This window comes from Ranitomeya imitator, chromosome 3, assembly GCF_032444005.1.
Source record: "Ranitomeya imitator isolate aRanImi1 chromosome 3, aRanImi1.pri, whole genome shotgun sequence".
NCBI lineage: Eukaryota > Metazoa > Chordata > Amphibia > Anura > Dendrobatidae > Ranitomeya > Ranitomeya imitator.
This window is the reverse complement of record NC_091284.1, coordinates 741529537-741555837: the sequence shown is the minus strand read 5'-3', so window position 1 is coordinate 741555837 and position 26301 is coordinate 741529537. Positions and strand designations below refer to the sequence as shown.

The 26301-nt window shown below is 43.3% G+C and overlaps 1 protein-coding gene across 2 annotated transcripts in view; it reads right to left on the bottom strand.

Moving 5' to 3' along the window:
- Positions 1-10698: 10698 nt before the first annotated feature.
- RNASEH2B (ribonuclease H2 subunit B) overlaps positions 10699-26301 on the bottom strand; it is a 45103-nt gene continuing 29500 nt past the window's right edge. Inside the window, exons 8-11 of one of the 2 annotated variants that reach the window (XM_069758879.1) lie at positions 22222-22303; positions 19848-19890; positions 19286-19363; positions 10699-11107 (exon numbers count right to left, since the gene is read on the bottom strand). In XM_069758879.1, coding sequence (XP_069614980.1) covers positions 11000-11107; positions 19286-19363; positions 19848-19890; positions 22222-22303 — 311 coding nt within the window. In that variant the 3' untranslated portion in view covers positions 10699-10999. The remainder of the gene's footprint in view (positions 11108-19285; positions 19364-19847; positions 19891-22221; positions 22304-26301) is intronic. The other variant, XM_069758880.1, reaches the window with a different exon arrangement.

The following is a 26301-nucleotide window of genomic DNA, read 5'->3' as shown; positions in this document are numbered from 1 at the left end:
GGCAGGACATGCTACCGCTGTACTGACACTACAACATGGAAAGAAACAGAGACCTATAGCTTACTAGCACAATTAGACCCCGTGATTAGAGGGTCTTCTACATGTGTACGTGCTGTAAGAGCTGCTGTATTACTGAAAGACATGTGAGATCACACTGACTTTTTCTTTTTGACAATTTGTTCGCCACGTGACATTAATGCCATACTCGTACAAGTTCGACCAAGACACCTGTCTAAGATCAGACAGATCAGACTTGAATGTGCTCTAATACTAATCCCTAAATATGTCACCCTCAGAAGACATAATGTTCTGAATCCAGCCACTCATTTGCCTGGGGATTCAGAAAAGGGGGAATTGGTGACAGCATTGGCAGGTGGGAAAGAGAACTTGACATGACGCACGAACATGACTGCATAGGAACTGATGAGTCAGGAGACAGTGGGTTTTACATATGTTCGTGGGAAGAAAAAACCTGTTCCTAATGCATATTTTGAGGTTTTTTATTTTTGTAGATGGCTCCAGATACCACCAGAATGGGCGACTCTACATTGGATATGAAGTAGTATCCTCACATGAGGTAATCCGAGCTGAACCACTCGCTCCTCACATGTCGGTGCAGGAGGCAGAGTTGAAGGCACTCACTGAGGCGTGTAGAGTTGCTGCAGGTAAAATCGCTAACAGTTACACAGATTCGAATTGTGCATGGGGAATATCCCATGATTATTGCCTTATCTGAAGAAGCAGAACGTTTTTTACATCAGCCGGTAAGCCCATTAAAAATGCAGAGCTGGTGAATCAATTAGTGGAGGCATTGACGTTATCAGTCCAGGTTGGCATCGTCAAGGTAAAAGCACACACGGACGGTGACTCTGTGGAGGAAAAGGGCAACAGAAGGACAGACGAGGCTGCTAAAGTAGCAGCAAGGCGGCCTAGGGAGCAGTGGACGGTGGCGGGGAGTCAGCGTATTCCAGCCACACTGAGCCTAGATGTCCTGAAATCCCTCCAGCTGCCCAAACAGAGAAGGAACACTGGGAGAATGGGAGCTGAGCTGAACTCAGAAAGAGTATGGGAGAATCAGGATAAATCGTATATACCAAGATCCCTGCTCCCAATCATGGCGCAAGCAACACAAGATGCCCTCTGGATCGCTCCTCGTTTCAGTTATGCAGCCGCAAAGCTCGTACGGTCATGCCTTATCTGTGCACAGCACAACCCAGGTAAAACAGTAAAAATCCCTAAGAAAGCGACACTCAGGCCTCTCTACCCGTTTCAGAGACTGCAGACTGGCTACATACAGCTACCCAAGGTAGGAGTGTGTGAAAAATGTCCTAGTATGTGTAGATCTCTTCTCTGGTTGGCTGGAAGCCTATCTGGTAAAATGTGCAAATACTAAAGCAACTGCAGACAAACTAATGAAAAAAACTGATCTGCAGGTTTGGTGTCCTAGAAACCATAGACAGCGATAGGGACACACACTTCACGGGAGAAATAATGAGGGAAGTCATGCAGGTCCTGGGAGTACAGCAAGAAATAACATGCACCATATAGACCACAAAGTAGTGGGAAAGTGATGAGACTAAACGGGACACTTAAACTGGAAAATCAAAGGCCACGGCAGACACAGGAAAGAGTGGGGTAGAGTGTTTGTCTCTTGCACACTTTTCAGTCACACACACTCCAAATAGAAAGACAGGCTTGTGTCCTTTTGAAGTCCTGTTTAGTAGTTTGCCAGAGGCTGATCTGTACTTCCCACAGGTGCTACAAAAGCAACACGGTGCTATGACAGCCCATGTCCAGGCCTTACAGAAAAGACTTAATGTGGTGCATAAACATGTGTTTTCATCCATTCCAGATCCTAATGCCAGTGCAGACGTATATCAGCTGAATCCAGGTGATTGGTGGTCATACACAGATGTACATCTGCTGAATCCAGGTGATTGGTGGTCATACACAGATGTACATCTGCTGAATCCAGGTGATTGGTGGTCATACACAGACGTACATCTGCTGAATCCAGGTGATTGGTGGTCATACACAGACGTACATCAGCTAAATCCAGGTGATTGGTGGTCATACACAGACGTACATCAGCTGAATCCAGGTGACTGGTGGTCATACACAGACGTACATCTGCTGAATCCAGGTGATTGGTGGTCATACACAGATGTACATCAGCTGAATCCAGGTGATTGGTGGTCATACACAGATGTACATCAGCTGAATCCAGGTGATTGGTGGTCATACACAGATGTACATCTGCTGAATCCAGGTGATTGGTGGTCATACACAGACGTACATCAGCTGAATCCAGGTGATTGGTGGTCATACACAGACGTACATCAGCTGAATCCAGGTGATTGGTGGTCATACACAGACGTACATCAGCTGAATCCAGGTGATTGGTGGTCATACACAGACGTACATCAGCTGAATCCAGGTGATTGGTGGTCATACACAGACGTACATCTGCTGAATCCAGGTGATTGGTGGTCATACACAGATGTACATCTGCTGAATTCAGGTGATTGGTGGTCATACACAGACGTACATCAGCTGAATCCAGGTGACTGGTGGTCATACACAGACGTACATCAGCTGAATCCAGGTGACTGGTTGTTATACACAGATGTACATCTGCTGAATCCAGGTGATTGGTGGTCATACACAGATGTACATCAGCTGAATCCAGGTGATTGATGGTCATACACAGACAAGTGAGAAGGAGCCTAGATCCACAGTTTGATGGCCCGTTTAAAGTCCAGCTGACCACATTCACCTCAGGGAAACTTGAGGGAAAGCCCACCTGGATCCTTGCCAGTCACTGCAAAGAGATCTTTTCACCAGCAGAATGACTGTTGTCCTAATCACCTTGCTGGTAGTGGTAGGATGTTTGCACCTTACAGAGACACTGGATAAACAAACTTATTCAATATCTTGCTTTTCTTATAAAAGACACGGAAGGACAAAAACTGCTGGACTGTTGGATCTGTGCACACAGCCCAGTATCTGCAAGGACTATGCTGTACTTAGCCTTACCCCTGGACCCAAGGAAGGTATTAAAGGGACACTGTCACCTGAATTTGGAGGGAACAGTCTTCAGCCATGGAGGCGGGGTTTTTGGGTGTTTGATTCACCCTTTCCTTACCCGCTGGCTGCATGCTGGCTGCAATTATTGGATTGAAGTTCATTCTCTGTCCTCCGTAGTACATGCCTGCACAAGGTGCAATCTTGCCTTGCACAGGTGTGTCCTATGGAGGACAGAGAATGAACTTCAATCCAATATTGCAGCCAGCATGCAGCCAGCGGGTAAGGAAAGACTGAATCAAACACCCAAAAACCCCGCCTCCATGGCTGAAGATTGTTCCCTCCAAATTCAGGTGACAGTGTCCCTTTAACACCACACTGCATGCACAAGTGAGACTTGGACTCAGATTTTCGTGGTTCCTTAAGGCTCTTAATGAGACTAATAGAATATAGAGACTCCTTTTTAAATCCAGCCAATTGGCTTAGCGGCCTAGTGGGATGGATTATTTTTGGTGTTTTACAGACTTGTATGCAAATTTTGTTGCTTTGCTTATTCTTTTATGTAGCCGTAAAAGCGCTAATATATATATTACCTAAGCTATGGAATAATGTAGGTGTAGAGAAAAAGCTAAGGCTGAACCTTCTGTAGTGTATCATAGGCCCCGTGTAGCCACTGCTGACGGGGGAGGTGAGTGTCCACACTGAGGGTGGATGGGCGAAGCAGGTAGGAAGTCCCCTTGTGGGTACTAGACCCATGAGACAGTAGCTCCTTTGTGGACATCAGCTGACCCCGTAGCAGAGGTTATACCATTTACAAAAAGGGGAAATTGATATAGAAGGGTTAATAGTTTGCCTTTAAGTGCCTCTTGCCTTTGTTAGAATTACTAGAATCTGTTGATGCAGTAGTCTTAGTGTCTCCGCTTCAAGGAGACTGTACTTCTTATCATGTATGTTCTCAATATTCAGTCACAACATGTTATTTGGTACGTGAGAGATTAAAGGTCAGTATGACCCTGGGTGATGGTGGGGGCTACATGAAATGAGTTACATTTATTGTAAATGGTATAAAATATTGCTTCTTGCTCTTTTACTTCAGATAAAAGTGACTTGCTCACAGGATGTGTGTGAGGTGTCTTTTTGTCTCCAAGCGCGCTTGTAAAATGACGGGCGTAACTCCACAATTTGGTCTCACTGGTGATCTGTCAGCTGACATTTGGGTCAGAACGAAAAACAGCTACGACATCACCATTCTTCTTCTCTGCCTTTCTGATGTTTTTCTTGGCCTGCCACTTCTGGCCTTAACAAGAACTGTACCTGTGTTCTTCCATTTCCTTACTATGTTCCTCACAGTGGAAATTGACAGGTTAAATCTCTGAGACAGCTTTTTGTATCCTTCCCCTGAACAACTATGTTGAATAATCTTTGTTTTCAGATCATTAGACAGTTGTTTTGAGGAGCCTGTGATGCCACTCTACAGAGGAGATTCAAACAGGAGAACAACTTGCAAGTGGCCACTTTAAGTAGCTTTTCTCACGATTGCATACACCTGGCTATGAAGTTCAAAGCTCAATGAGGTTAGAAAACCCCAAAAAAGTGCTTTAGTAAGTCAGTAAAAAGTAGGTAGGAGTATTTAAAACAAGAAAATGATAAGGGTGCCCATACTTATGCACCTGACAAATTTTGTTTGAATGCAGATTGCACATTTTCTGTCAGTACAATAAACCTCATTTCAAGGCAGAAACATTACTGTGTCCAACAGTTATTAGATATATGAAACTGAAATAGCTGTTGCAAAAAAAACAATTTTTATAAAACATTAAGCTTAAGATTAATAGGGGTGCCCAAACTTTTTTTATATAACTGTATATGCAAAATAGATTAGTTTTCGAGCAAAGAGACTAAGAAAACCAAGTGATAACCCATCACCGCTATGATGCAACACTTTTTTTCCCCCATGAAGGGGGGACTTGGTCAAAGCTCACATGGTCTTAAATCAAGGTATTAGAAAACCGTCCCTTCAACCATGTACCTTATGGACATATCATCCTGTGCTTGAGTAATAATCAGTGCAAAGTCTCAGTGCAAAGTCATTCGTCTTGACTAGCGAAGATGTTCCGCCTTTACCACAGGAGTTTGACAGGTTAGGGGACATTTTAATTAATTCATCGATTTCTCCCAAAAGGTGTATTGCAGAGTTGTCCTTTTAATCACTCCAAAAGCTCGTCGACTGAATATTTAACCAACTCACCACTTCGTTCAATCTACCAGTTTTATGACTTCAATTCCAAAAACCTTATTGTGTATAATGGCTCCACCGACTTAACTGCCAATGCGTCTATTTTCCAACTTCAACCAGGAAGATACACTGATCTACAAATATTTTCACCAGATCCAATATAACCATGTCTGTCGTGCATCTCCAATTAGGAAGACAGACAATGTATATTGATGGTATATTAGTTCTATACCGGCAGGCCCAACTCGCACCTCCATTAGGAGGGCAGACCGGTATAGTGCTGCCTGATTTGGCATCATCAAGCTCATTTTACCACTCCATATCTGTAGAAATTAGTGAAAATATCCACAAACTCAGCATCATTACCTACATGTAATATGACCCATATGCCAGACTAGGTCTCTTCATGGACACCATACACCGTTCAATACAGATGAGAATGCAATCATGTAGAGAAAAATTGTACCCAAGAACCAAAATGTGCAAAAAAAAAAAATATGAGAAAATAGAAAATGTTATTAATCTTAGACAACACAAATTCGATAAATATGAACACTAAAAAGTGGGAAACTACAAGATGGCGCCACAGTCCCATAGATCATAGTTGCAGGCATTGGGATATATACAGTCTGGGAAAACTGAAAAACAACTCAATATACAATCCCATGTAGAACAATCAGGGAGTAAATGAGCTAAATATCTACAGTCATTTTAAACAGGGAACCATGACAGAGGATAAACACAATACCTGCTTAGGGACGACCCAACACACGTTTCGGCTGTGTAGCCTTCTTCCGTGGATATCACACTCACATGGACAATTCTTTATATTATAGTGAAGCCAATCGTAGACACATATGGTCTCAATTAATCATGCATATCTGATTCAGGGTCTAGTTGGAACAATCCTATGTAGCTGGAAAATAATTACCATAAATACCACCCACCTATAGTCTACCATGACCAGGTTGCTTGTTTTATAATGTATGCACACGTTGGCAGAATCAACCAATGAAATCTGCCAAGGGGAGCAACCTCGTCTGATTCCATATTGGCACACGTCGCACCTGCCAATCTGGAGGGGCGCACCCCAAGACTGCGTCAAGGGAGGCAGTCTGGTCACGCAACCTGAAATCACGTCTGATCATGTGACCGGAGCGCCGCTCTGGTAGACACAGGATAGTCGAGTATCTAAATAAAACAGCTATTAGGAGAATTTATATTCTCAGTACCTAGACAAGGCAACACAGCTGAAACGTGCGTCGGGTCTTAGGTGTGCCTCACGTCCCTAAGAAGGTATTTGTTTACCCTCCATTTCATGGTTCCCTGTTATAATATGACTCAAGACATTTAGCTTATTGTTTACTCCCTGATTGTTTGTTCTATATGGGATTGTATATTGGGTTGTTTTTCAGTCTAGTGTTTTTTTACACAAGTAACCTTACTATGCCCAGACTGTATATATCCTAATGTCTGCAACGATGATCTATGGGACTGTGGCATTTTGTATTGTCTAAGACTAAATAATATTTTCTATTTTCTCAGTTTTTTTGTACCCTTTGGTTCTGGTGTTCACTTTCTCTCTATATAATTGCATCCATACCAGTAGAATAGATTGGGGCATTGAGAGTTTAATCACTTAGTGACCACAAGTCCATTTTGTGACTCCGATCTAGGAGCCTTAACTGGACTTATGGTGGTTTTCTTTAGCTTAGAGCAGCCTTATCCATCTCAGACCTCTAACTAGGAGGGTAAACTGAAATTTAAATGTTTATCAACCTAAAATATTTAGCAGTCCATCTTATGACACCAGACCGGTATGATCAACTGGAATTACACTGGTTTTGTTCAGCTTAGCCATACCTAAGCTACAAATCCCACTAGAAAGATAACCTGGAACCTAACTGATTAACCAACTTAAATGTCAATTAGTCCAAATTATGACTCCAGACCCAGAAGAGCAACTCGACTTACAATTATTTCATTTGTAGTGAAGAGCAAAAGTGCTTGGATAAGGTGTTAAAAGAGAATGTTCGAGTCCCCGGTCCTGCATGTCTCGCGACTGTTCGACATGCTCGGATAACCTCTCATCCGAGCACGTTCAATCATCGCTATTCATTTGTTTTATCACAACCATGACCAACTCCAACAAGATGGATAACTTGGATGTAGATATTTTGCTAAGCTTAAAGTCAGCCAGTCCATTTTGAAACTCCCTACACTGTACTTACAAGGGTTTCATTCCGATTAGTGCAACCATTTACCCCTCCTACCAAGAGGAAAAACAGACAAATGTTAAATGTGAACTAGTTCAATATGCTTCCAAGAATGAGGGATTGACAGGAAATCTGTCAGACTCACCAGCTCCCCTCAGGACTGTACTTATCAAGACCCCTCTTTATTGTTTAATACAATCACCACAGACCGATTGCATCATCCGGAAGCCATCCTTCCCAATATCAGCAGTATGGGTAGCGAAGCTTTGAAACAGTAGAGAAAAACAGACCTACAAGTCTCCCAAGTCGGCTGGCTAACCAGGAAAAAAGCCACAGCCCCCAAATTTGTACATACCAGTGAAAGTCATACTTCACCGAATGCCCCATCAAGTCACGACATTAGGCACAGATAGCCAAAGAAAACCCTAGACCTGAGTTGGCAGGCTATTCAACAACTATGAAACAAAGAAAAAAATGGAAACAAAAACCATTTAAGATACATATAGTATTCCCTCTTTGAGAAAGCTACGCGAAACTCACGTTAGGGGGGTCGTTCCAGGGTCCCAGGCACTGATTACTTACACCATGGGTAAGACAGTGTGCCTCCTATATGTATCTTAAATGTTTTTTGTTTCCTTTGTTTATGGTGACACTTGTCCACATGGAAACAATTGCTGCTTATTGTGATAGGGTGTTCCACACTATATGCTATTGCTAGCCAGATATATATAGAAATACACCATATCTCATTTTATATATTAATATAGGTGCTTTTGCTACTAATACCATGGTGACTATACCTATGTCTGTGCCTGGGATCAGGATGTCTTTTTACTAGGGTCTCCTTGCTTCCTTTTGTCATCTTTATTATATATTTTTTCTATGTAACTTTAATAAAAAATATATTTATATTTATTACTTTTGTATGGAACTCCATTTTTTTCTTTGTTGTTTCAAGTATTGGGAGTATACGTTATTGTCCCCAAGTATTTACATGGATAGAACCGGACATCTATCTAAATTTTTGGATGTGTTATGTGGGATCCATGTTATTTCTGTGAGTGTGTTCACATTATTCAACAACTATGAAGCAGCGGAAAACCTTCAGGCAGGCCAAACACGAGACACAAGGCCAGACATGAGGTAGCAGGCCAAACACACAAGACGTGAGGCCAGACACTACCAAGATTCGAACACAGGATCTGATGACAAGACAGGCTTTTTAACCAACTAAGCCACACCACGTAAAAGAGAAACGCAAGGCTGCAAGGCCACACGCCATGCTACAGGCCACACGAGAAACACCAGGCTGCAAGACATGCGAGAATCACAAGGCTACAGGACTACTGAAACACAAGGCCCCAGGCCAGACATCAAGCATAGGTAGGTACTGAAGCACTAAATAAGGAACCTAAAGTAATGAACTGGAATGTAAGTTGGTATACATGCAACGTGTAGGTGCATGTTCACATTGGCCACTAAACAGACAAAACCTAAGAAAAACAAAGTGAGCAAATACTGTGCAGTAAATAGATATCAATAGTACATGAAAACAACATAGGATACTTACCGTAGTTAACATAATTTTGATTAAAAAAAAATAATGTAAAAGCCACCCATTACGTCAAGGTGACCCTATTCGGGATGGTCCTAACCTCAAGTATTAGGCTGCCATCACACTAGCAATATTTGGTCAGTATTTTACATCAGTATTTCTCAGCCAAAACCAGCAGTGGGTGATAAACGCAGAAGTGGTGCATATATTTCTATTATACTTTTCCTCTATTTGTTCCACTCCTGGTTTTGGCTTACAAATACTGATGTAAAATACTGACCAAATACTGCTAGTGTGACGGCAGCCTTAAAAGCTCACATATGTGAAGTGACATAAATGTGAATAAGGGCCGAAAATGACAGAGACCCAGACCAATGGACACCCAGCCATGGGGAGCTATATAAAAAGTCATGTCCAGCTCAAAGAAAAGGGACGCCACACCCTTATTTGCACAGAGTGCAAAAACATGAAACAAAAACCTAAAGATGAGCTGGAATATAAATTGGTATGCAAGCAACGTGTAGGTGCTTGTTCACACTGGCCACTAAACAGACAAAACCGAAGATAAAAACCAAAGTGAGAAAATACCCTGCAGCAAATAAATAGCAATAGTGCATGAAAATAACTTGGCTAACAATTTTTATTAAAAAAAAAAAAAAAAAAAAAAAAAAAAAAAAAAAGGTAAAAGCCATCCTACCACATCAAGGTGACCTTATTTGGGATTGTCAAACTCTAGTATCAAAATATATTTGTATAGCTCCCCATTGTTGGATGTCCATTAGTTGGGGTCTCGGTCCTGTTCAGCCCTTATTCATATTTATATAATTTCACATATGGTAAGGTTTTAATACTAGAGGTTAGGCCCGTTACGAATAGGGTCACTTTGACGTGGTGGGATGGCCTTTACGCTTTTTTGATCAAAATTATGTTGCCCAATTACCCCATGCTATTTTCATGTACTGTTGCTATTCATTTACTGCAGGATATTTGCTAACTTTGTTTTTTTCTTAGCTTTTGTTTTAAGCATTAAATATAGATTCTCCCAAACTGATATTAGCATTTCAGCACCCATCTAGACCCCTAGACACTGGAAGTTGCTACAGAACACACTATGGTGTTCTATGATTCACGGCTGCTCCAGCCATGTGCTAAAGACTCCTACATCCAGAGGACAGGAAACCACATTTAAGGAGAAAATGGGAGTTGCCCTTTTTATTTTGTGCTCTTCGCTTCCTGTCTAGTTATAGAGGCGGATCCCACTCGCTCTCAGGTGCGGTCATGGGCAAGGGGAAAAACTGAATCAAATGATATAAAAGTATCTGTTATCCAAAGAATGGTTCTTGAGAAATCCACATTTTTTCAAATATGGAACAGAGATCTATTCAGTTCATTTACAGAGTAGGATCTTCTCTAGTCTGCCTCCAGAGACCTTTTCATCTCATTTACATATTTGAAAAATGTGTATTTCTCAGGAACCAGACATCAGATTACAGATATCAAGGTATCATTTGAGTAAACTTTCTATGACCTGCATGACAACACAGATGGCTTAAAAGGGTTGATCCTACTGACAGATGCCCTTTAAATGTTTATAGTAAGCCAAATTCACATTTCCCTTTTTTCTACATCTTCCCTCAACTGAAATAGACAACTAGGGTGAACGAAAATGAGATGTATAAACTTTTTATTTTAAAATACAGTTATATCTTTCTTAAAGGATGCTGCTTTTGCTGGGAATGGTGGAGGGTCCAATTTCAGTTTTCGCCAGTGTCTCTGAAATGTAATCCACAGCGCCATTATAAGCAAAAGACATGATGCTAGTGTGATCAGTGCCTTAGTATAAACGCAAAAACTAGAACATATAAATCTCATGTCCTAATCCAAGTAAATAAACTACTTGTAACAAAACAATATATTTTTTTAATTAAATAAAAAGCATTGAATTTCCATATAATGGTCTCATTCTTCTTATTTTGAGCTTTTGGCCTTTGGACTAAAAAAAGACGATATGCTTTTCATTCCACTTTTGTCCACTTTAGCGAGGGATTTCTGAGCTGCGGTCATCTTACTATTAGTCTGTGAATGGAAAACACAGTGAATACAGTTTTCCCACATGAAGCATGTTGGGTCCATAAAACGCAGCATAAATTTAGGTTCGTCAATAAACCATACCATACCTGACAACCAACTTGTTTCACAGCAGCACCTTCCCATTTGGTTTCCTACTGAAAATTAGATTTTTACCTAACTAATGTGTAGTCGCCATGCCTACTGGCCACTGCTCTGCAGCTGGCTCCAAGATTGGTGTCCAGTTCTGGTCATGTCCAGAAATGGCCCCTGCAAAGCTCGTACCCTCTCTCTATCTGGACAGTCCACATCCCCTGATGAACCCCCGGTATTCACATGGGGGAGAAACGCGTCGGGTATAATTAGGGATAACATCCCTGTTGGAGGTCTTTTAGGCTACGTGGCTGAATGGATGCCCCCAGCGCCTGAGTTGGAACATCGGGAAACAGATGAGTAGAAGCGCTGTGTATGTTGTTAGATTGATTTATTTAAATGGGGTGTCGCCATTTATGCAGCTGTAAATGAAAATATGCCAAAAGACCCCTCTGGGATGCTTTTTAGTTTTTACTTTTGGGGGTTACCACTCCATCAGGAATATCCAGGTACTAAGGGGTCATTTGACTGCTTGATTTATGTAATCGCAGGGCTGACTTGAATATTGTGCTAGTCAGTTGGAGTGGCCCTTCATTATTGCATATCTTGGATAACGAGACACTGACATTTTTGTTTCTGCCCAATGATCTATTGTATATTTATATTATACCCTATTAAGGGTATTTTCTGGGGCAAAAGCATTAAGCTACTTACTGGTAGCGGCATTTCTCGGAGGCCCATGACAGCACGACGAGAGAGGGGATCCGCCCATTAGGAACAGGAAACCTACAGATACAAAAGGGCGGTACCTCTCCCTTGCCTCAGTTGTATTTCAGAGTCTTGAGAGGACTACCGCGGTTAGTGGCACAAAAAAATATACACTATATACAGATTATATACAAAATTTCAGCCATATATTTGGAACTGGGTATCATATGTGAGATATATACATCTATAGGAAGTGCAACCCCCACGTGAATAGGGAGGGAACTAAGGGTGCTGTCATGGGCCTCCGAGAAATGCCGCTACCAGTAAGTAGCTTAATGCTTTACTCGGACTCCCATGACAGCACGACGAGAGAATTACAGAGATGTAAGGTACCTTAGGGAGGGACTATGGCTTGTAGCACCCTTAACCCGAATGTGAGATCAGAGGAAGCCCCCAAATCCAACCTATAGTGTTTAAAGAAGGTGGACGGGGATGACCATGTGGCCGCCTTACATATCTGGTCGATTGATACTCCAGATTTTTCCGCCCAGGATGTAGCCATGGCCCTGGTGGAATGCGCCCTCAGATTCTGCGGAGCCGGACCCCCACCTGCAGTATAAGCCAAAGAGATAGCCTCCCTAATCCACTTTGCTAGCGTGTACTTTGATACCCTGAGTCCCTTTCTAGGATTTTGGAAAGATAAAAATAATGCATCATCTTTCTTCCATGTGTCAGTAACAGAGATCTATTCTAGCAGGCATCTCCTAACGTCTAATGTATGGAGTAGTTCTTCCTTAGGGTTAGCAGGATTGGGGAGGAAGGATGGTAAAATTATCTCTTGTGACCTGTGAAACCGTGATGATACTTTTGGTAAATAGGCTGGGTCCGGTCTGAGGATTACTCTGTCTGGTAGAAACTCTGTATAAGGGGAAACCCTGGAGAGAGCTTGTATGTCTCCTACTCTACGGGCAGATGTAATTGCTACCAGAAATGCTGTCTTAAGGGATAAGGCCTTAATTGAAGCTGATTGTAAAGGTTCAAACGGCTCTTTAGTCAATGCTGATAGGACTAAGTTGAGATCCCACGGCATAGATCTATCTTTATGTATGGGTCTAGACCTACTAGATGCTTTAATGAACCTTGAGATCCAGTAATTATTGGCGATGTTACAGGAGAATAGAGCCCCTAGGGCCGAGACCTGTACCTTTAGAGTACTAGTGGATAGACCTAACTAAGCCTTTTTGCAGGAATTCTAAGATTTGTTTTATAGGTATTCCTTCTTCTAAATTGAAATCAGAAGAGGCCAGAAACTTTCGCCAGGTCCTAGCGTAGATTGTTGTGGTTATTTGCTTCCTGCTTTTCATAAGGGTTTCAATTAAACTCGGGGAGAACCCCTTGTTTTTCAGTAACGCCCTTTCAAAATCCATGCCGTTAAATGAAGGTTCTTTACTTGCGGATGACTGATCGGACCCTGGTAGAGCAAATCCGGAATCTCCGGAAGCACCCAGGGATCCTCCACTGACATGATCCTGAGCCAAGTGAACCAGGCCCTTCTGGGCCAGAATGGGGCAATCAATATAACTCTGGCTCGATCTTCTCTTATCTTCCTGACTACTAAGGGTAACAGGCCTAGTGGAGGAAATGCATACGCCAGCTGAAAATCCCAATTGATCAGAAAAGCGTGTACCGCCAGAGGATTCTCCCTGGGATTTAGGGAACAGAAATTTGTTGTCTTCCGGTTGTCCCTGGTAGCAAATAAATCTACTTCTGGATGTCCCCATTTGTGGACAATCTGATCGAACACGCAATTGTTTAGGGACCACTCCCCTTGCCTCAAGGTGTTGCGGCTTAGAAAGTCCGCTTTGACGTTTTCTTTTCCTCTTATGTGTAGAGCGGTTAGGGATAAGAAGTGATTTTCCGCTGTCTGGAACAGACGATCCGCCAGTCTCATCAGTGACTTGGAATGAGTTCCACCCTGATGATTTATGTATGCAACCGCCACCTGGTTGTCCGATAGGATCTTGACATGATGACCCTGCAGATATATGAGGAATTTTTTCACTGAAAGCTCTACTGCCATTAACTCTTTTTGGTTGGAGGAGGCTGATGTTAGGGGAGGGGGCCATAGACCCTGAACCATCATGTCATCCATGTGTGCTCCCCAACCCGAAGGGCTAGCATCTGTTGTTACAACACGTGTTACCTGTGACACCCAGGAAACTCCCGCTGATAAGTTTTCACTGACTAGCCACCACCTAAGAGATGTGAGTGCTTTTGGACCTAAGGTAATCTGACTCTGCAGGGACCCCTGTAAGATTCTATCATTAATCAGCACCTCGGATTGTAACGGTCTGGTGTGGAATTGGGCCCAACGGACAGCGGAAATGCAAGAGGTTAAGGAACCCAATAGTGACATAGCCTGTCTAAGGGTCATGGATGGTTTGTCAATTGCCTTAGACACCTGTTGCTGGATATGTAATAATTTGTCGGGTGGAAGACAACACTGTTGGGATTCTGAGTTTAACAACAGTCCTAAGAATCTTTGTATTTTTTGAGGCTGTAAACGAGATTTCTCATAATTTATGATCCACCCCAGACGCTCAAGTTTGGATGTGGCTGTTTCTAGCTGGGACAGGCAATGGTCTGCTGAGCTCCCTACTATAAGAAAATCATCCAAGTAGGGAATGATCAGGATGTCGGACTCTCGTAAGTGCGCCATGACCTCGGCCACTAGTTTTGTAAACACCCTAGGAGCCGCTGATAAGCCAAAGGGGAGAGCTCTGAACTGGAAATGGCGAATGCGACCCCCAACTGACACAGCTACTCACAGGAACCTCTGGAAATCTTCATGTATCGGAACATGATAGTATGCGTCTTTAAGATCTACAACTACCATGAAACAGTGATTAAACAACATTTTTATTGCTGAATTAATTGTTTCCATTTTGAAGGATTCATTAACCAGGAACTCATTAAGACATTTTAGATTTATGATCGTTCTAAAAGATCCATCTGGCTTTTTGATCAGAAAAAGAGAATAAAATCCCCTTCCTCTTTCTGATTCTGGGATTTCAACCAATACGTTTTTAGAGCATAAGTTCATGACCTCTGCTTCTAGAGCTGCTTGCTCCAGGGGGAGGAACGAAAAGGGGTTAATTTGAATTTTTCTCGAGGCCAATGATTGAAGTCCAGCCTTAGACCTTTAGTAACAATGCCTCTGACCCATTTACTGTTCGTAATGTCAAGCCATGCTGAGGAGAATGCTGACAGTCTCCCCCCCACAGGGATCGCTAGTCATTGGTCCGGTTTTTTCTGATCCTTTGAGGAACGGCGAAACATGTAGCCCGTACCTCTACCGCGTCTGTCTTCCCATCTGAAACTTTCTCTAGTGGGAGAGGACCCGCGTTTCTTCCCGCGACCAAACCTTCTTCGATTAAAGGGTCGGCGGTAGGATGCAGAGTACAGACTGGGAAACTTCTTTTTGTCATCGCCTGCCTTTTCCAGCAATTCATCCAGCGTTGGACCAAAGAGATATTGTCCTTCGCACGGAATGGCGCAGAGTTTAGTTCTGGACTGAATGTCCCCTGACCAGCACTTTAACCATAGGGCTCTGCGAGCCGCGTTAGATAGTCCTGCCGCTCTAGCCGCCATTCTGACAGAGTCCACAGATGCGTCCGATAGGAACGCCGCAGCATTCTGAATTGTTGGTAGCGCTTTCAGAATAGAATCTCTGGATGCACCGTCCTTAAGCTGAGACTCTAATTGATCTAGCCAGACCATTAATGACCTGGCTGTGCATGTTGCGGCCACGGCTGGTCTGAGGGATCCTGCCGCCATCTCCCAGGTACCTTATAGGAAGATATCCGCCTTCCTGTCTAGAGGATCTTTGAGGGACCCCATATCCTCAAAGGGTAATGAGGCTTTCTTTGACGCTTTTGCTACTGCCTCGTCCAACTTAGGGGCTTTATCCCACGTATCCACAACCGGATCATCAAAGGGATACCTGCGTTTTAAAGCTGGCGGTAAGGCCCCCTTTTTTTTCCGTTTTTTTCCATTCTCGGAGGATCAATTCTTGGATTTTCTCATTTACCGGAAAAGATCTATGTTTTTTACGATCTAATCCACTAAACATCAACTCCTGTTTTGAGGGCTGTGATTTGGGTTCCTCTATACCCATCGTGCCTCTAACTGATTTGACCACCTTGTCAATCTTATCCAAGGGTAGACAAAATCGTCCAGACTCCTCATCTGATGAAGAGGAGAAAGGACTAGAGAGATAGGTACTTTCTTCTCTTTCCTCTTCTGACGAATTAGAGTCCAGAGGGGTCCTATGCTTCGAGCCTTCCGCTTGGGATAGGGATCGTAATGACTCCCTTACTTCTAGCCGGATCATTTCCTTTAAGTTTGCCGTACTCACAGACTCTTCTGCTACCTAGGGGAGGACAATATAGGTGATAACCACTATCTGACCTAAAGTCACTTCCACCCAACCACTCCTGTAGACCTCACCGTCTGTTGTATACAGGGGGCGCATAACTTTTTCGAACAAGAGTCAGGTAAGGGGACTCCACAGAGGGCACACTCCCGCGTCACAGAGTGAACTTTCACGTAGATCACTTACCCGTGCGCCAAAGTCAAATACCGGATTCCGAGGGGATTCTTTCCTAGTTGAAGCTCTGGATCCCTGTTCGGATGAGCTTTTGCGACTGGGCTGGTCGCCTCTATCTTTCTTGGGCTTCTGACGCACCTCGTCTGACAGCTGCTGCTGCTGCTCACCACCACTCTCCATGACGAATTGCGACCAAAAGCAGGGTTCTGACATTGTAACCCGCTTATATCCCCCTTGGATCCGGTCAGCAGATGGGCCAGCGCTATCCCTATTGGCTCCGGACACAGCAGGGAGGGCAGGAGGGCTGGCGGACGAACCGGCGTCCAGATGCGATGGGCGCCGCCATCTAGGACCGTCCGGCGACCCGGAAGCGGCTACCAAACTCCGCCCCCTCACGTCACCGCACCCGGAAACACTCCAGCACACGCTGAGAGCGGTGCAGGACGCCGGGGACGGATCGGCAGCGCTCCGGAGCTCACCCACACATCTGAGCCCGGCACCCGCAGCCACGCCTCACCGCTGCGCCACCAATGGGAAATACTTACCTGCGCCGACGCTGATGAATGCAGGAAATCCTCCGGACTCCGCTCCCTGCTGCCAACGCCACCGACGTGCAATCCAGCAAGGACCACCGTGGCGTCTCCAGGGATCTCCGCACCGGCCGAGGTAGGAGACCCCCCCCACTACCATAATCGGCCGGCCGGCCTGGGCTTCTGTCTGTAGGCACCCGTCCGCTCAGGAACAGGAAACCAACTCAGGCAAGGGACAGGTACCGCCCTTTTGTATCTGTAGGTTTCCTGTTCCTAATGGGCGGATCCCCTCTCTCGTGGTGCTGTCATGGGAGTCCGAGTAAATAACAAATTTTGTGTTTTTTTGCTGTGTTTTGTTTTTTTTATTTTTTCTCCTTATTTTTTCCATTTTGTTGATTTTTTTTATAATTTTTTCATTTTTCTGGGTATTAAATACACTGGGACGTGACTTTTTAGGGATCACAGGGTGTGTTTAGGGCTATTAGGGCTAGCCGTCAGGATCTCTGCTGTTAGTGGAGATGAATCTGTGCTGCACTTTATGCACATGCTCAGTAGTGACCAGTAGTGGGGTCAGGGAAACTGAGAAATCTGAGGTTTTGTTTACTGACTCCACAGCCCTGTTCTAAACAAGTGTTTTATTACATATCCTGAGCCTGGTGGACTTGAGAAAATAAAATAAAATAAAAAAAAAACCACAACTTTACACGGTAAGTAAATAAGGATCTAGCAGTCTAATGGGAGCACTGGACCATCCTCAAATCCTGCTGTGAGCCTAATAATACAGGACTTCTGCCTTCATTCATGTGGATGACATCTACATCAGTCATGGGCAGATTATGACCACTGCTAGATCCTGCAAAACATAACTTTTCTGCTACTCCTGCGTCCACAGTAGATATCGCGGCAGCATACTGGTGCTTCCTTGTGCTCAGCGCTGGAGAGCAATCGCCTGGATCATTTTCTGCACAGTGATTTCTAACACGGTGCAGACCAGCAAATAAAAAATGTTGCGTGCGAAGTGGCTACTACTCACCGGCACTGGCCACACACAAAATAGCAAGTGAAATTGTAATGTTTAGCATCAGGTAACTAAAAAATGTCATATTTCAATTGCAAGATCCTCCAAAACCCTTTTTCTCTAGCTATAAGCCTTCATTCAGACGTCCATGATTTTTCCCATACACAGAAATATTGACTGTTCTTCATCAGTATTTGGTCATTGCATTACTTTTTACCACTAATGAAAAATAAACTGCATAGACTCTCCAACTCACTACAATGTTAATCGATGACATCGTTTATAGTCTTCTATGACCCATAGACTTGTATGGGTCTGTGAAGCTTCTAGGGACGCTGTAACAGCTCAGCCGCCCCAATGGAATCTGGAGAGTGCTGGACTGTCGGTTTTGTGAGTGACATTTCAGTCATCCAATCTGATCCTGGGGTGTGCTGACAGTCCTGCGGCTCAATCTGGTCTAGTCTGCGAGCGTTCCCCCAGGTGCTGCCCATCCTCAAATGATCTGCTTGGTATATAGTTGGCTTGCTGTGAACAGCAGATTTAGCAGTTGTAGCTTTGCTGTAGGTGTGTGTGTGTTTGCTCTGTGTCCAACTTCTGATTCTGTTTACGACGTTGGATTTGTTGTGACAATTCTAGTGGATTATCCCTTCTGCTTTGGATGCGCTCTGACTTCAGGTATCTGACCCCGGACTCTGCCTCTATCAGTTTGTTGTACTCAGCTTACCCAGCGTCACACAGACTATAATGAATACATGTTCTATTATGTTAAAAACAAAAGATAGAACTTATATATGTGATACAAAGACGTCTGAATGAGGCCTAAGTGGGAGAGTGCCCTACCATTTTAAGAAGTTTTCCATCAATGGAAATACACTGGTTATGGTTTATATTTCTAGTTATATATTGAGCTATATAAAACAACTGATTTTTTTCTCTCTCCAAAGTTCATAAAACAATTTAATAAAATTCTAAATTCCATATGTTCCTGAATTTAATATTCTTACACACTGGATATATAAACCTATTAATATAACACAATAAAGGACCCCCACATTGGACAGACATAAGATAGGCAGTAAGAAGCAAAAGGACAATCACAGATAGAAAAGCGCCAGAACTATGCAAGGAAATAAACGTAGCTGCCCAGATCTGGTGTAAGAAAAGTGTATTATACTTAAAATCTTCCTGTATTCGTTGGAAACTAGAAGTTTTAGAGAAAACATGCCCACCTTTTTGCCTTTGTCATTTGAATTATATTTTGAGTAGTCCTCTTCGGCTTCCACAGGCTTGTCAGACACTTTCCTTTTCTGCAAATTTAGATGGGGGAACGTACTCAGTACATTTTTACATAAAAGGTCCAGAAGGGGGGGGGAAAGCCATGTGTTAAGTTGACAACAAGATTGGACTAAGTTCTGGTCCACATCCGGGGAATGAGTACATTCAGCAATCAGAAAAACTTAACATATGAAGAAATTTCACAAAAATGTAAGTTTCTCTGTGAAGATAAGCAGGGGGCCTTGTATTTAAGATGCATCCAACGTCATGAATCAAGAGGAATCCACCGACCAGAGAGGCTTGTCAGACATCTTCCGGCTCACATTCCCCTCCCGCCTTCCCAGTTTATCCATTGCCAACTAAATGCAAACTAGTTTTAGGAGTTATACTATTAAAACCCAAAACGAAACTTCGGCAAAAAAAGGTATTACTGCAAATTATTAGGAAAGAGTTAGTTCTGATTAATGGAAATGCAAGCAGCAGCAAAGCAGGAAGGTGCTGTGCACAAGTAGTTACCTTTGTTGGTGGCTCTGGGGTTGGACTGGAGACATCTGGCAGACTGAAAAACACAAGGACATAAGAAGTGAGGATCAATACTTTGTTAACCTTGTAAACAGTGGCTGATTTGTAAAAAAATTAAAGGGAACCTGTCACCCCCAAAATCGAAGGTGAGCCAAGCCCACCGGCATCAGGGGCTTATCTACAGCATTCTGTAATGCTGTAGATAAGCCCCCGATGTATCCTGAAAGATGAGAAAAAGAGGTTAGATTATACTCACCCAGGGGCGGTCCGATACGATGGGCGTCGCGGTCCAGTCCGGGGCCTCCTATCTTCTTACGATGACGTCCTCTTCTTGTCTTCATGCTGCAGCTCCGGCGCAGGCGTACTTTGTCTGTCCTGTTAATGGCAGCGTAATGTACTGCAGTGCGCAGCCACCGGGAAATGTCAGAGAGGCCCAGCGCCTGCGCACTGCAGTACTTTGCTCTGCCCTCAACAGGGCAGACAAAGTACGGCTGCGCTGGAGCCGCAGCGTGCAGACAAGATGAGGACTTCATCGTAAGAAGATGGGAGACCCCGGACCGGACCGCGACGCCCATCGGAACGGACCGCAGCGGAAACGCTTCTGGGTCAGTATAATCTAACCTCCTTCTCTCATCTTTTAGGATACATCGGGGGCTTATCTACAGCATTACAGAATGCTGTAAATAAGCCCCTGATGCTGGTGGGCTTAGCTCACCTTCGATTTTGGGTGTGACAGGTTCCCTTTAAAGGGCTGTCTCAGTGTTGAACAGGAGGGCACCGCTCTCCCGCCTCCCGGGTTTTTCATATCAATTTTCTATTCCCAGATTATATGCAGGGCGTTGAACCATGTGTTAACCTGTAATGTCTTATCTTGCTTGTACAAGTACCCTCTGAATTGTAAAGTGATGTGGAATAGGTTGACGCTATAGAAATAATATCTTTTTTATTTAACAATAATCTTGCAATTTTCACACTAGCCACTGGGGATAAGACTCTTACTACTTGTCCTTTCAGGAAGAGTTTTCAGAAATGTTCATCAGAGACAGGATTACAATGTCAGACCAATACCTCTATACACAGCTGATAACACAGGATTCAGCACTCACAAAAGTTGAAGACACAGCTCCCCCTTCAAAATGACATTTGCACATGCTCATAAGGTGCTTCAGTACAAAGCACAGGATCAGGATCTGATCATTGCTGCTAATATACATGTCTTTACACCTGAAAACAGGAAAATTAAAGTCTAAAAAAAAAAGCCCCAGTGCCTGGTGGGAAAATTGTATGATTCCTATGTTTAACACAGATATGTTTGCAATATGTAAAAAAAAAAGGACATTTCACCAATTTTTTCATGTTGAACTGAACTGGACACACTATGCAGTAGTAGTTGCAGAGTAGAATAAAACTTGTTTTTAATTTTGCCTGGAGATATTAGCAATCAAAACTATTTGGCACTTAATGAGTTTAAGAAAAATTAAAGTGGTTTTCCCATCTCCAAGATCCTCTCCCAATATGTAGTAGGTGGAAAAATAAAAAATATTAGCAAATACCCTCAATTAGAAATGTAGTATAGTTTTTCTGATTCATTACGTCTGTTTCCTTATGTGCAGGCATTGCAGGACATTAGGTAGCTATGGTTACGACCACTGATGAAGTGACAGCTGCTAGTCGTCGTAACCATGGATACCTAAGGTCTTGCAATGCCTGCACATAAGGAAAAAGACAGTGAATAGTATGCACCTGTACACACCTGTTTTCTGCTTGGAAGTGATAGTCAGTCTTGTTAGTACCATTACCATAGGGTGTCCAGTTTAACAAAAAATTGTGAGCACAGTGTTTTGGAATAATTCAGAGGCGTCAAACTATGATTTTAGAGGTGATAATAGCATAAAACGGTGAGCTGAAATTCTTTGGTACAATGTGCTTCTATGCTTTAAAAATAGCAGCTAACTTATTAGTCCAATTTAGCAAAGTCTGCGTATTAAAGGAGGATCTTGCTGCAGATTCACCGCGGGCTATAATGTAATGTTGGCACGATTAAATAAGGCAAGTCAGTCATACTTTACAATTTCTATTCTTTACATAAAACAAGCAAAAAGAAGTACTGTGTGTGAGAAAAAAAACACCCAAAACCCAACTCAAATTTAACATCTGACTGCCGTGTATTTTTGCATAAAAAATAAAACTGTAAAAACATTAGTAGGGTGCACAGTATGAACCAGGCCTTGATAAGATAGAGGGTCATCGATTAAATAATGCAAAAAAAAGTTTTTGTGAACATTGATTACAGAACCTTGTTCCTAGGGGAGCAGGACTCATACATACTGTTCTTTACATTGATGACAGAAGCAGCGTGTCACCTTACTTTAAATCTGCAGACAGCTCGCTGCGAAGATCTTTGGGAATATATTCTGAAATCAGTCCATGAGCATACCGCATATAGTCCTCTGGAAAAAACAAGAGAGGCCTGGATGTCTTCCTGGAGCAGAACAATATTGTATCATACAATTATTAGGTTCTGTAGAAGGACGTAGATCTGGGTATTTATTATGATGGAATATAGGCTGAACTGGATGGACAAATGTCTTTTTTCGGCCTTACTAACTATGTTACTATGTTACTATGTTACTAAATGTTCAAGGAGACAAAAATAAAATCAGGCAAGAAGTTTCTATGTGAAGCTCCTACACGAAGTACAAGCACAACCTCAAAGGAGATGTACCATCTGGCATATTTAAAGAAGTCCTCCTCCCATCAAAGTTTTTATCCTCCTAATATATTGCAGCCATCATATTATACAGCATGGTGCACATTTTGCCTTTCTACCCAATTAATTCTACTCTTTTCTCTACTCTATGTAGGAAAAAAAACGGTAATTAGACCTACCGGTAATTGTATTTCCAGGAATCCATCCTGACATCACCGTTGGAGGACGTCCTTCTTACCCTCAGTGGGACAGGATCAACAAGCGGTTAAAAAGGACCCTCCCCACTCCACCCACCAGTGATTTCCCAAGTACCACATCTGGATGGATGCAAAAAAAAGTTTATTCAACAAATTTACACCAATGTTACATCACATTAGTTTATAATACAAATTTGCAATGGGAGGGAACTAGTAGTGCTGTCAGGATGGATTCCTGGAAATACAATTACCGGTAGGTCTAATTACCGTTTTCCAGATCACCACCTGACAGCACCATTGGAGGAATACCAAAGCATGGTAATCTAGGGTAGGACTACTGCATGTAATACTTTTCTACCAAAGGCTAACTGCTCTGATGAGACATCTAGTTTATAGTGTCTGGCAAAAGTAGAAAGATTGGTCCAAGTCGCTGCCCTACAGATCTGCTCTGCTGAAGTCCCCACCCCTCTCTGCCCATGATGTAGCAATAGCTCGGGTTGAGTGGGCTCTAAGGGTGTCTGCAGGTTCGTGTCTCATCTCCAACCTTCAGTCTCCCCAAGGTATTTCAGAACCTACTCTCTAACGTCAAGGTTATTGATAGACCCCTTCCTTCGCGTTTCTAGGGTGTTGGCAGAACGAGGGAAGAATTACTTCTTGGTTAATGTTTGTAGACGAAACTACCTTGGGGAGAAAGACTGGATTAAGTCTTAAAACTATTCTGTCGTCAGAGATCCGGAGGTATGGATCCTGTATGGATAGAGCCTGCATTTCCCCTAATCTCTTAGCTGAAGTGATGGCCACTAGGAAGGCTGTTTTAAAGGAGAGTGGCTATGTCCAAGTACTCTGACAATAAATATGGGGATCTACACAGGGCATTAAGGACCAAATTTAGGTCCCAAGGAGGAGACAATTTCCTCATAAGAGGTCTCATTCTTTGTGTGGCTCTAGCGAATCTTGCTATCCAAGGATGGGAGGCTAACTATGAGTCAAAAAACACACTAAGGGCTGCAATCTGTACTTTTAAAGTACAAGGCCGGAGGCCTTTCTTAAACCCAAGTTGTAGAAAGTTAAGAATTTTAGGAATGTCTGGTTTTGAGGTATCTACTGGGACCTCTCCTAGAAAAGAGCAATACAGCTTTCAGATCTTATTATAGATCGCAGAGGTCACCGGCTTCCTGCTTGCCTGGAGTGTGGTGATAACCTCTTCTGACAGGCCTCTGGATCTTAGAGTCAGGCTTTCAGGATCCAGGCAGACAGCTATAGTGAGTCTGGATTGCTGTGGAACACCGAACCTTTGCACAGAAGGTCCTGCCTCTTCGGCAGAATAGGTCTTTCTGTCGACATTCCGGATAGAAGAGAAAACCAACTCCTTTTGGGCCAAAAGGGAACCACCAGGATTACTGTTGCTCTTTCGTCCCGTATCTTTCTGAGTGTTCTCGGGATCAGTGGAAGAGGTGGAAAAGAGTACAGAAGATCTTCTCCCCAATGTTGAGACAAAGCGTCGACTCCCATTGCCCCTTCTAGGGGATTGAGAGGAAAAAATGCTCTGGCCTTTGCATTTGACCTGGTGGCAAAGAGATAAACTGGAGGCGTCCCCCACTGCTGGCACAGGCTGCTGAACACTTCCGGATTCAATTCCCACGCTCTGGGATCTACTGTCGTTCTGCTTAAAAAATCTGCTACCTGATTTTTGGCACCCTCCAGGTGAACTGCCAAGATGGACCTAACGGATTTCTCTGCCCATCTGAAAATCTGGTCAGCCAGGTGCTATAGAGATGGATGTCTTGGGCCTCCTTGGTGCCTTAGAAATGCTACTGCTGTCACATTGTCAGACAGAATCCTCACGTGTTTGTCTCTGACTTGAGACTGGGCCTGGCAGAGCACTTTTCAAATCGCATAAAGTTCCCTGAAATTTGATGACTTGGCTGACATCTCTGGACTCCACTTCCCTTGGTAGTATGTCCTTCCTATATGTCCGCCCATCCATACTGACTGGCGTCTGTGGTAACAGTGACACAGGGATAGAGGATCCATGGAACTACCACCTTCAGGTTTTCCGGGACGGTCCACCAGGTTAGGGACTTCGTTCCTGAAGGAAAAAAAATCATCTTCTACAGAGAATCTTGCCTTCTATCCCAAGATTTCAGAATCTGCTTCTGTAACCCCAGTGAGTGAGGCTCCACTTCACACAGGGAATACAGGCCGTCATTAAGCCTAGAACCCCAATTGCTTCCCTTATGGAGGAACTGCTTTTCCTGAACTGGTATATGTTCTCGATTAACGTCTTCTGTCTTTCTTCTGGTAGAAAAGAAGTTCTGGTGTTGGAATCTAATATGACCCCCAAAAATTTTATTCTGGAATTTGGAACTAGGTATGATTTTTCCCAATTCACAATCCACCCAAGATCCTGTAGAATGGAGAGAGTGAAGTTGCAATCGATCTTGAGAAGCTTCTCTGATCTCGCCATTATCAAAAAATCATCCAAGTATGGTACTATGGAAATACCTTGATTTCTTAAGTAGGCTACTACCTCTGACATTAGTTTGGTAAATATCCCAGGGGCCGAATGGGAGACACTTGAATTCAAAGTGATAAACTACCCCTCTGTTCATCAGGACGAATCTCAGGAATTTCTGGTAGGAAGCGTGTATTGGGACATGGTAGTATGCACTCTTTAGATCCAAGGTGCACATCACCATGTCTTTGTCTATGAGAGGTATTGTGGACCTTAGAGACTCCATCCTGAATCTCCTGTACCTTATCCATCTGTTCAGGGATTTTAGATTTATAATCGTCCGGGAGTCTCCCGATGTTTTTTTTTTAAATTGAAAATAGGTGTGAATAATGGCTCTTGCCTCTCTCTGAGATGGGTACTGGAGTGATCGCGTCTACTAACAACTCCTGGATGTCTGGCCACATAGGGGAGTTTAAGAGGGGATAAGATCTGGTTACTATAAACCTTTCTGGAGGAGGACTGTTGAACTCTAATTTGTAACCTTGAGAAATCACCTGCAGAATCCATGGGTTTTTGGATATTTTCTGCCAACCCCCTAGAAATCTTTGTAACCGACCTCCCACTCTGATGTCATTTATTTGATTTTCCTGAACCCAGACGATGGATTCTCTACCTTTTCCACCTTTGGGATAAGACCATCTCCCAGTCTTCCCTTTCCCCCTGTAGTCTTTCTTCTGACTAGGCCGGGATCTATGAAAGGGCTGGCATTTTTTCGTATTTTCCTCAGGGAACCCTTTCTTTTTGTCTGAGGCTTTTTCTAATATGTCGTCTAGAATAGGCCCAAACACTTTAACCCCTGAGAATGGAATCCCACAAAGTTTATTCTTAGATTGAATATCGCCTGACCAAGTCTTTAGCCAGATAGCTCATCTGGCTGCATTGGATAAAGACTCGCTTCTGGCGGCTAATTGTACAGATTCCGCTGAAGCGTCCGCCATGAAACCTGTTGCAAGCTTTAGTAATGGTAGGGATTTGAGGATAACATCTCTAGAGGTTTTAGCCCTGAGATGTTCTTCCAAATCGTCC